The sequence below is a fragment of the Triticum dicoccoides genome, chromosome 3A, assembly GCF_002162155.2.
Source record: "Triticum dicoccoides isolate Atlit2015 ecotype Zavitan chromosome 3A, WEW_v2.0, whole genome shotgun sequence".
In the NCBI taxonomy this organism is placed as follows: Eukaryota; Viridiplantae; Streptophyta; class Magnoliopsida; order Poales; family Poaceae; genus Triticum; species Triticum dicoccoides.
Genome location: NC_041384.1, coordinates 588,560,006 through 588,571,511, shown reverse-complemented (window position 1 = coordinate 588,571,511; position 11,506 = coordinate 588,560,006). Strand labels below are relative to the sequence as shown.

Below are 11,506 nucleotides of genomic sequence, written 5' to 3'. Positions count from 1 at the left end.
TTTCTTTGTTACCGATTAGTCCTGGAGTTGTTGTTTTGTGTTACCTCAGCCCCAAAAGTTGTGTATTTGTGCAATTTCCTCTATATAGTTATACATCTTCCTTTCCATCAATTCGTCGAGACGTAAGCTTTGCGTTTTCTCGGAATAAAAACCTTAGATGGCGGGAATAAGCACCTCCATTTTGAAGGCATCAATCTATTGAATGGTCCTAAGCATTTGTTTTTATGCCTGTTTGTGATCTCAGATTCTTAGCAATTGACACCGGTACCAAGTTGCTGCCAGTTCTCTTGTACAGACATGGCTAGATCTGGAGGGTTCCCGTATGCAGCAATCCTGCTTATTCTGTGCATTTTCCAGATGACAGTTGTAAGGGGACAAAGCACTCACCCTATTGAAGGTAACCTGTAGTTGTTAGTTGGAAGATACCCTTTGGCTCCTAATTGTTCACTATTGGCTTATTGCACGCTACCTTATTGTATTAGATCCCATTTTCTTATTGCACGCTCTGCTTGTGCAGGTTTTGTTAGATTTATTTGTTTGTATGTATGGACATCTTCAAGAGTTCCACAAGTAATTGGTTTTCTCAATTTTCTCAAGATGTGATGTATATTCCACAAGTAATTAGTTAATACTCATGGACTAATCAAAGTAGTCTCGCATTTCTTTGCGTAATCACCGGGGGTGAAAGTAGTCTCGCATTAACACACACGATATCCTATTAGTTAGTAACATAGTGGATATAAGCATAACTAGATGGTGGTTTTCACAGAGATAATATATCAACATTATATCCCTCTGAAGATTGACATTGTCTCTCTTACATGCAGCAAATGCTCTCAATGCTATCAAAGCCAGGTTAATTGATCCTATAAACAACCTTAAGAAATGGAATAGAGGAGATCCATGCACATCAAACTGGACAGGAGTCATCTGCCACAAGATATCCAGTGATACATATCTTCATGTAACAGAGTTGTATGATTGGCACACCATCCTTATTTAAATCAAAAATTCCTTTTTCCCATTCATGTTAATGGTTAGCTCCGATGTTTTTCTCCTGTGTAACAGTGAACCCTTTGCTGAAGCAATTAATATTGCAAGTCGCAACAAACTTCTGCTCACAGATAATGGCAACAACCATAAAAGCCTAAAAGGAGCTACCAAGTTAAATTATAACTGAAATAGCTAGAGACTTCCACATCTCCAATTTTCTTTTAAGGATATCCATGGATTTCGTATGAGTCTCTCCCATATTTTGTTAGACCAAAGTCTATAACAGTCAAACTTTATTACTGAAACCTTATAAAGTCATTAAATCCCCCACACCCCTATTTAACATTGTTTTTAGCATTATTTGTATTGTACTGTACTCCTCTTGTTTACTATTTCAGACCATGTTTGCAGTCCCTGGTCAAAATAATGGCCATTGGTTGATGCTTTTGTTGCTTACTCTATTTTGTGTCTACAAATCTGCTTGTTATTCATTTAACTACCGTTTCTGTATAATGCATAATATGTTGATCGGATACCAATTACCATGTCATGTTCCGCTTAATAATGCATACGTTTTCCCCACGTAGGGAGTTGTTTAAGATGAATCTTTCTGGAACTTTGGCACCAGAGATTGGTCTCCTGTCTCAGCTGAGAAACTTGTAAGTGTAGTATAATTGTATTATTATTTAAAGTTGCTAACCACTCCCTTCGTTCATAAATGCGAGATGTTCTAACTTTTTTGAATTGAATCTATACAGACACATTTTAATGTGTTTGTCCACTCATTTCAGCACGTATATAGTTCATATTGAAATATTCAAAACACGTATATTTGTGAACAGACGAAGTAAATTCAGTGCTTTCAAGTGGTTCTTCAATATTACCTAAAAAAGTGTTTTTGTTTCAATATTGCACTTCATGTTTTCTTGTTAAAGGGAACCACTTCATGTTTTAGATGTAAAGTGGTTTTTTTAGCAAGGCCCAGATTGTCTGACAAAATATATTTATGGAAATGACATAACCAGAATGTTCCATTTGAACCATTTCTATCTTTATTCTGCATTGTGCCATTAGGTACCAAACGTATGTGAACTAACTGCTATATTTCTCTATTTTGGAAGGAATTTTATGTGGAACAATTTGACTGGTAACATCCCGAAAGAGATAGGCAATATAACAACACTCAATCTTATGTAAGTTCTCTTATCTAAGCTAACTTTCATACTCATTTGCCAGTGTGGACATGAACCCCTTGTACTGTTTGTCTTGCTAGGCCACATGTTGAAAATGACATAATATTTATATCATCCTTTTCTCCGTTTTGTTCTCCAAAACAAATAAAATCCGATGTATCTAATTCAACATTTAGGGTTAGCATTTGTCTTTTGCCTCATCTTTTTAATAACAAGCAGATTTGTAGACACAAAATAGAGTAAGCAATGGGCTTAAATAGAGTATTAGACAACACAATGGTTCAATTCTATTTTCTGTTGTTTATCTAAAGTCTGAAGTAAATGGGCTTAAACAACATGGCTTTGGATGTACAAAACTTTAAAATGCATATTTTCTCTCAAATATATATGTACATAACTTCCTAGCCACTTTTGTGTATATCTGATTTTACCTCATCTTAATTAGTTTAGCACATCTTTGAACATTTTTTTCATCTTGTGGCAATATTTGGTGTGGATTTTTCCTTGTACCCTTCTACATTCCCTTTTGTCCAGACATAAATGTGTCACTGTCTAGTATTTTCCTTCAATTCTACATGGAAGATGAGTATAATATCTCTAGATACAAGTAAACATTCATAATAATCTTCATTTTCTGCAGAGCTTTAAATGGTAATCAACTATCTGGTTCCCTACCAGATGAGATTGGCTATCTGAAGAACTTAAATAGATTGCAAATCGACCAAAATCAAATATCTGGACCCATACCTAAGTCGTTTGCTAATTTAACAAGCATAAAACATCTGTAAGTTTCAGGATCATAACCTTCTCACTTGCATTCGTACATTGCCTCTTATTTAAGCATCTTTTAAATATTGACTCTCCTTTTACCATTAGTCACATGAACAATAATTCATTAAGTGGGCAAATTCCATCTGAGTTGTCCAGATTGCCTGAGCTCCTTCATTTGTAAGTGGACCCTGCTTTTATTTTGAGTTCTAAGTTTTTCCCCAGTTATGCAATATCGGTTGTGTGTAAAATTGTCTCGTAATATTATCTGTGCAGGCTTGTGGATGCCAATAATTTGTCTGGACCTCTTCCTCCAAAATTAGCGGAGACACGTAGTTTGAAAATCATGTAAGCACAATTTATATACTCAATGAGACTCTTCTTTGACATAGGAAATTACTTTATTTAAGACTGTGTTCTAGTTTCTTTCAAATAATATACATATATGATGTTGGTAGCGTGATGATTATTTTGGTTTTGCTCGTTTGAGAATATTAAGTGATGGTACAAATTTTAGGAGTATACTCTATGATATACCTTCGCTGGTGTATTAGTGTCACTTAAATATAATTTGGTTTTGCCTTTCTTGTGTTACTAAACAATAGCAAATATTTTTCACTCAGAATTTTTGTCTCCTTTAAGATCATATTGATGTTGGATATCTGTCAGCTAACAACATTCATTCCTTACATCTGTATCTTTCTACTTCTAGTCAGGCTGATAATAATAACTTCAGTGGAAGTTCCATCCCTAATGCATACAACAACATAAGGACACTTTTAAAGCTGTGAGTACAACGCCTTTCCTCCCTGTCGTCCTTCCTTTCCGTTTTAGTACTTGAGTAAGGTGCAGGGATACCATTGTATTAGAATCCAAATTACCACCTCTGGAAGTCTTGAAAAACTCTGAAAGAGAAGTCGACAACACTGACACAACTTGCATCTGCCTTTCATAAAACCTTTTCAACTTCAAATTTATTTACACATGGTCAGACTAAGAGCGAAATCATGCTGAGGATACTGGATAGTACCGAGCTAAAAGTTCTGCTGCGTATCAACTATTCGCAGCAGGATTTGTAGTTTCCGTTTCTTGATGTGGATAATTTAGATTTTCAAAATTTGGGCATGGTAGATGCCTGTTGTATCAATGTTGTGGATTATTTTTCAGTTTATTCTTGACTTGTAGACATGCTAATTTTTGGATGTCATTTAACTAAGAATTTGTTTTAGTTGCAAAGAGTTGTGCAATGATATGGCTATCGAGACCTGATAAAAGGTAACTAAACACAAGAAACACACAGTAAAGCCTATTCCCATGGCAGTTCGTGCGACTGGTGGTGGAATGCACTCCGTCAGTTCTCGGTTCCACCATGATGTCTGAAGCCACTGCCTGCATATTGTGCTTCTTCCTTTGGAAGGCCCTCTCTTTTTTTGTGAAAAAATTATTTCGATCTATTAGTAAGATGTAATAACAACATATTTAGACAAGTAAAAAGATTACAACTAGGTCCATGGACCACCTAGCAACTGTTATCGCCCCTCCCTCACTGGAGCCAAGAAAAACTTGTTGTAGTTGACAGTCGGAAAGCCGTCGTGCTAAGGCCCTAAAAGGCCAGCGCACCAGAGCAGCAACCATCGCTGAAAAAGAAAAACATAGATAGGAAGGACCGTAGTTGCAAACAAACAACCACGAGCTTTGGTCAAATCCAGATGAGGCCGGTGATGCAATGGGAGGAGTGCCATATAGTAGCCAGATCAGGATGCACTGAGTCCACATCTCTATAAACCTCTATAATTCTAAATTTCTAGTTCTGCCTCGAGGGTTGTTTGGATGATGGGCATTTCTTCTGGGTTTGTTGAGATTAGTTCAAACAAAAAGTAAATCTTTTGTATTTTTTATCATACTTAATATAGAAATAGAGATATATATGTTCAAGTTCATAATCATTTTCATGTCACCAGGAGTCTTAGAAATTGCAGTTTGCAAGGATTTATTCCCGATCTGAGTGGTGTACCTGAACTTGGCTATTTGTAAGTCCAAATCAAGATGAATGCTGCACTTTCTTTTCATTCTTACTATTGTTTGCATCCTACTATCAGAGATTATCCTTTATTTGTTGTTCAGCTTTGCCTAGAATATACTTCTATGTAATTATCTTTCAGTAAGAAAATCACCCATCCTAATATATAGTTTGCCTTCCTTCAGTGAGGCGTTTTGGCTCCCAGGAGCATCTACACCTGCGCCGAATAAAAAAATCAAAACAAATACTAGAAAAATTCAAACAAATCCAAATTTTTTTCATGGTAGATAATTTGGTGTGTGATGTCCGGTCCAAATTTCAAATCATTTGGACACCTGAGTAGCTCTCGGCAAAAAAGACAAATTTGGGGTCCGTTAAATAGTGTACTGTTTGTATACTATTCTGACCCAATTTTTTTTTTGCTGAGAGCTACTCAAATGTCCAAATGCTCTGAAATTTGGAGCGCACCTCACACACCAAATTATCTACCATGCACAAATTTTTTGGATTTTTTGAATTCTTTTGAATTTTTTATGAATTATTTCTTGACCGGGTGCAGATGAGCCCGGGCTCAGAATTGGATATTCGGCATTCTTTTTCTTTCTTTCTTCGGCTTTATTTTTTTCTATTGTTGTTGTACTTTTGCGTCATCTTGGCATTTTCTTATAATATACAAAGATGCATGCTTATGTGCATGTTCGAGAAAAAAAATATCCATGAGATTATTCTGCATCTCTTTGCTAATTCTGGCATGCACTTTCAGGGATCTTAGCTGGAACCAACTGACAGGATCTATAGCAGTTGATAGACTTGCTTCAAATATCACCACGATGTATGCTGTTTTTTCAACCTTTTATACCTTGTATTTACAATAACCAGACTAACCTCTAGTTTCTGACAGCGATTTATCACATAACTTTCTGAATGGAACTATTCCGGCAAACTTCTCCGGGCTGCCTAATCTTCAATTCTTGTAAGTAATGTTTAACTTAAAGCCATGCTCCAATCCTTAACGACTGTGCTTTTGTAGTGCTAGCTAACCTTTCATGCCACTGATGATCATGTTTTCACTATTGAACTAGAGATTACCATGTTCTTTCTACAAAACAATTAGTGAGTGAAAAAATAAGTTCGCGAAAACTGATACTAGTGTGTCAGTGTTCTCTAGGTTTGTGGAGGTTTTTCCTTTCCTTGTGATCAAGAACTTTTGACATTTTCTTGTAAATTAGCTTGTTTTTCTGCTTAATGAAAAGATGAGCAAAACTTTTGCACATTATCTGAACATACTTACTTTACAAGTACAAGTATGTCGGCCAACACTAGTTTGCTACTTATTTTGTTAGAGATATATGAAGATGCCATTTTACAGGTTGTTTGAAGCAAACTGTCTCGACGGTGCTGTTCCATCAGCAATATGTTTGTTATATGCATGTGTAATGTTTTTTATAATGCAGGAACTTTGAAAGCAACTCCCTTGACACAATTCCAGCTGCATTTGAGCCTCCAAAAGCTGTCATTATACTGTATGTTCTTTTCCATGGAAAATTTCCTTGTCAGTTTGCACTTCCTGCACAAACAGCTGTATAGTTTGCTGGGAATATGCAAATTCTATTGCTATTACTAGTGCATACAAAAGATCCAATAATATGGAAAAATACAATATTGATCACAGGAGTTTTATAAATCAAATCATTTCTCTGTCTGATATGACAAATAATAGTTGCCATCATTTATTCTGTAGGATTTCTGGAAACCCTGTATGTGACAATCCAGCTCGAGCAGCGGGACTTTGTCAACCCAAATTTGTAAGTGAAGCACCATCTGGACAGGGACCACAAGTTAGTATAGACTGTGCTTCTTGCCCGATGGATAAAAATTATGAATACAACCCATTATCCCCTATACCTTGCATTTGTGCCGCGCCTCTCAGAGTTGGATTTCGGCTGAAGAGTCCAGGGATCTCGGACTTCCGCTCCTACAAAAAAGCCTTTGAGATGGACTCAACCTCTGTACTGAACCTGAGTATATACCAACTATACATTGAGCGGTACACATGGGAGGCTGGTCCAAGGCTGAATATGCATTTGAAGTTATTCCCCAATAACACCAATTTATTCACTATGTTGGAAGTTGTGCGGCTCAGACAATTACTTGCTGGATGGGAGATTACTCTGTTAGACATTTTCGGTCCTTACGAGCTTCTCAATTTCACGCTTGGTTCCTATGCAGATGGTATGTTAATTTACTTTGCACCGAAGGATTTCATTCATAATTCTATCATATTAAACAAATGGTTGAAATGTGTGATCCTTGTGTACATTTATTTTGCCAAGACAAGTGACAAAATATCAACAGAGCTTCTGTGGCTGTTTTATATGCTAGTAGAATAAAAAAACCACGAATTTCTTAATTTGATTCTCCTAGCATACGAAATATGTGCTATATAGTTCATACGGTTGTTTAGTGTTATTATGGTAAATGTCGATAAATTATTGCACACAACATAATGTATCTTGGTTTTTCTTTTCCTTCTTAAAGCCTATATGCCATGATTTTTTATTGATATTTAAGGTAATTCATAACATGATAGTTGTAAGTGGGCCTACCCTTGTTCATATCCCTAGAATTTCTCAAAAGAAGGGGTCCTTCACAAGGGGCTCACGAAGGTAAGGGGATTGGGGAATTTAGGATCCCATACCCTAATATGTGTTTCCCGGTGTTCATGGCAACCCAAACTCTCCTAAGAGATGGGAGGAACCAACCACAGAAATAATGAATTTTTTTCACTAACTTAACGAGGAATCAGAGCATATTTTTTTCTTAAAATTCACTACTTCATGCTTCATACTGATACTTTAATCATAACATGTTTTATTTTGTCGCAGAATTCCCAGAAGAGGTGCCAACAGGTTTAAAAAAGGGCACACTAGCTGGGATTTTGGCAGGAACAATTATTGGTGCTATTGCAGTTTCTGTGGTTGCAACATTTTTTATAATGAGAAGACGCTCAAAATGTCGAATAGTTTTGAGGCCTTCAAGTAAGTCACTATATTTGTTTAGCAAACATAGTTTGTCATTTCACGATGAAATTTTGCAAGCCTTGTAAACTTTTGTCAATGGTTGTCATTAAAAAGTTTCAGATTTTTTTTTCAATATTTTTCGATCTTACTGTTCACCCATGAGCTCGGGACTAGAAGAGTACTAGACATGGATTTTCTTAGCCCAAGCTCATATGAGCTCGTGTGAACATTAACATAAAAGAATTAAAAGCATTTTTTAAAAAATGAACATTTTTAGTGACAAAAAATTTCAAGGCTTGCAAAATTTCATCGTGATTGTAGAATCCGTGGCTAAAAAAACAAAATTTATGCTCCAACAATGTCATTTCCAAAAGCATTTTTGAGTGATTATTTTTTTCCATTTCACGGCTTCTACAAATGTTATTTCATGATGAAATTTTGCAACCGTTGAAAACCTTTTTCAATGCTTGTCACTAAAAAAATCTAAAATTCTTTGAATTTTTTTCAATTTTTTTTTTGTTTTACTGTTCACCCGAGCTCATTTGAGCTCGGGACTAGAAAATTACTCCCGGTTTTTCATGTGCTACACATAAAATCCTTGCTGTTTGACAAATTGGAAATGCCTTGCTGCTTTGAACTAAAACCACGACAAGTGTTTTGGAACGGAAGGAGTAACTAGTACTGTAACATATCGAAGCATCATTATTTTAGTCAGAAGCTACTCAATCACAATCTCTGTAATACCGGAAACTAGATTTAAACTGTGAATTTATTATTGTCAGCCTCATCAAGTACATTAGATCGAGTTATAAAGAGACAACATCTTATATGTTTCAAGTCTATGGCAAGTAAACTTTAAAATTACAGTAGGCATTAAATTCAATCTAGAACAACTTAAGAAGTAGATAATTTTGCAGTACTGTCGAGGCTTTCTATCAAGGTTGATGGTGTGAGATCCTTCACGTTGGAAGAAATGGCTACAGCAACAAATAATTTCAATGATTCAGCTGAAATTGGTCTGGGAGGTTATGGAAAAGTCTATAAAGGAAATTTAGCTGATGGGGCAACTGTTGCAATCAAACGAGCACATGAAGATTCTCTCCAAGGTTCAAATGAATTTGTCACGGAAATAGAATTGCTGTCAAGATTGCATCATCGTAATTTGGTATCTCTAATTGGCTATTGTGATGAAGAAGTTGAACAGGTGTGTCTCAATTTTCAAATAATTTACATAGAATAAAATATTGTATTTAGAAAAATATATTGGTAATGTTGTACTAGACATGCTTATGATAGGGTTTTCAGGTTACCTTAGGTTTGCTGAGCTTATAATATATGGAAGAGTATCTGCAAACTGCAGTAATTGTTGCTCATAGATAATTATGTTTTGCAGATGCTGGTGTATGAATTCATGCCAAATGGCACTCTACGTGATCATCTTTCTGGTGAGTAAGAGGAAAAATTGCACATTCAACTTTCTCTAGCTTCTTTTCATCTCGCATAACCATGTTTATTACATCAAGGTTGGCCATGATTCCAGACAACCTCCTAAAATGTATATTTGGTGTGTTTATAAGTGATGTGTGTTGGTATATTTAGTGCTCTCTTTCTTAAAATTGGAGGAATTTTGGAGGGTTGAATTCCTATAGAAAAAATTCCTATGGTGCCATTTGGAACAAAGGAATAGCTCACCAAAATTCCTATGGAATGGGGCAATGCATAGGATTTTTTAGGAAAACAAACATCAGGTCTTACCTTATGTTTTCTCTGTCTTGTGTCTAGAATTCCTATGTTTTTACTGTGTGGTATCCAAATGACAATTTTGGAGTATTCCTCTATTTTGGTTCTTGTAAGAATTTAGACTACATGACATCTCATTTCTTGCTGTTTTTCATTCCTCAAAGTGCATGGTTTGAACTTGTGTTGGATGTAAAGCACCTAATCTAATTGAACACTTCATGTAGAAACTTGTAAACAACCTCTGAACTTTTCTCAGAGGTTGAATGTTGCGTTGGGCGCTGCAAAGGGAATCCTCTATCTACACACCGAGGCAGATCCTCCTATATTTCACCGTGACGTTAAGACCACCAACATTTTATTGGACTCCAAGTTCATAGCGAAGGTGGCTGACTTTGGTCTTTCAAAGCTTGCTCCGATCCCGGATGTTGAAGGAACATTGGCAGAACATATCTCCACTGTTGTTAAGGGCACTCCGGTAAGTCTTATCACGCCTAGCAACGTAGCGAGATCTTCACCCACTATGATCTAATCACTGATGTTCCATGCAACACAATGGGAAACAACTGATCCTACTACTTATTGAACTTGTAGTGTGCTAGTTGGGCTAATCATATCCATCATGTTTTTCTTTTGGTAGGGCTATCTTGATCCAGAATACTTCCTAACAAATAAGCTGACAGAAAAAAGTGATGTCTATAGCCTTGGTGTTGTGCTTCTTGAACTATTGACCGGAATGAAGCCAATCCAGTTCGGTAAAAACATTGTTAGAGAGGTAAAGAGGTTCCCACCCTGATCCATATCCAAATGTACAGTCCAGTTATCTGTTTGCAGATGACAAGCAGGGTACATATAGTATCAATTTTTAGCTTTTCGCGCTTTTCTGACCGTTCAGTAAGAGTGTCAGTAGTAATTTGGTAGAATTTTATCTGTGACATATGTAACCTGATCCTTGATGTAGGTTAAGGCAGCTTACCAATCGGGAGACATTTCTAGGATCATTGATAGCCGAATGTCTTGGTGCCCTCCGGAATTCGCCACGAGGTTCCTCTTGCTAGCCCTGAAGTGCTGCCAAGACGACACCGACGCGAGGCCTTACATGGCCGACATCGCCAGGGAGCTCGATGACATCCGTAGTGCTCTACCTGGAGGAGAAGACCTCCTATCTGTAACCTCCATGGAGACGGGCTCCTTGGTCACACTGACTCCATCTACATCGAATTCCATCATAACGATCACCGAAGAGCATTTCGATTTGTCCCACACCTCCGGCAGTGGCCTTATGGACAGCGGCGTCCCTTCCAGGATGGCGGTGACTCCTCGTTAGCACCGCCATGCCGATGCTCTTCGTATTGTGAATGGGTTTGGATAGTAGGCACGTAAGTGATACTCCATAATCTATTCTAAAATTTCTATATGTTCACTTATTTTGTGGACAGAGGGAGTAGCTTTGAAGAACGCTGGTCTGGCCTGCCCGGCGGTTTATTTTTCTGTAAATGAAATTATTGTGTGTTTGAAGATCAAAGGATTAAATAATTAAGGAGGTGTATTTGGTGACACTATTGACGAGGGCGAATGAAGAATTCTAACCAATTCTTTTTAGCTACGGTCATATGTTGGTTTTTTCGAATAGCGAACATATATTGGTTGGAAACTCCTTCCATTTTCATTGCTTTCGACTAAGTGAGGTGTACAACCAAAAATGCCACTATACATCCACGAATGGTTTGCATAGATTTTACAAAGCATCTTTACAAATGTAATAAATCCCCCTC

At 36.9% G+C, this 11,506-nt stretch overlaps 1 protein-coding gene across 1 annotated transcript; it reads left to right on the top strand.

The window, feature by feature from the left end:
- The first annotated feature begins 297 nt into the window (after positions 1-297).
- On the top strand, positions 298-11,058 carry LOC119272228 (probable LRR receptor-like serine/threonine-protein kinase At1g06840). Its single transcript, XM_037553759.1, has 19 exons — positions 298-397; positions 828-855; positions 1,581-1,652; positions 2,115-2,186; positions 2,827-2,970; positions 3,063-3,134; positions 3,231-3,302; positions 3,667-3,741; positions 4,916-4,984; positions 5,738-5,806; positions 5,876-5,947; positions 6,429-6,497; positions 6,716-7,206; positions 7,860-8,012; positions 8,912-9,198; positions 9,388-9,439; positions 9,959-10,209; positions 10,372-10,506; positions 10,693-11,058. Exons 1-19 carry the CDS (start codon positions 298-300, stop codon positions 11,056-11,058), a joined length of 2,649 nt encoding a protein of 882 aa, XP_037409656.1.
- Positions 11,059-11,506: the final 448 nt, after the last annotated feature.

Excerpts from the sequence above, each read along its gene's own strand:
- LOC119272228 (XM_037553759.1), top strand. The coding sequence starts at position 298 with ATGGCTAGATCTGGAGGGTTCCCGTATGCAGCAATCCTGCTTATTCTG. Across the intron at positions 2,187-2,826 it reads ATAACAACACTCAATCTTAT|AGCTTTAAATGGTAATCAAC; the intron begins GTAAGTTCTCTT and ends CATTTTCTGCAG. Across the intron at positions 6,498-6,715 it reads CCAAAAGCTGTCATTATACT|GATTTCTGGAAACCCTGTAT; the intron begins GTATGTTCTTTT and ends TTTATTCTGTAG.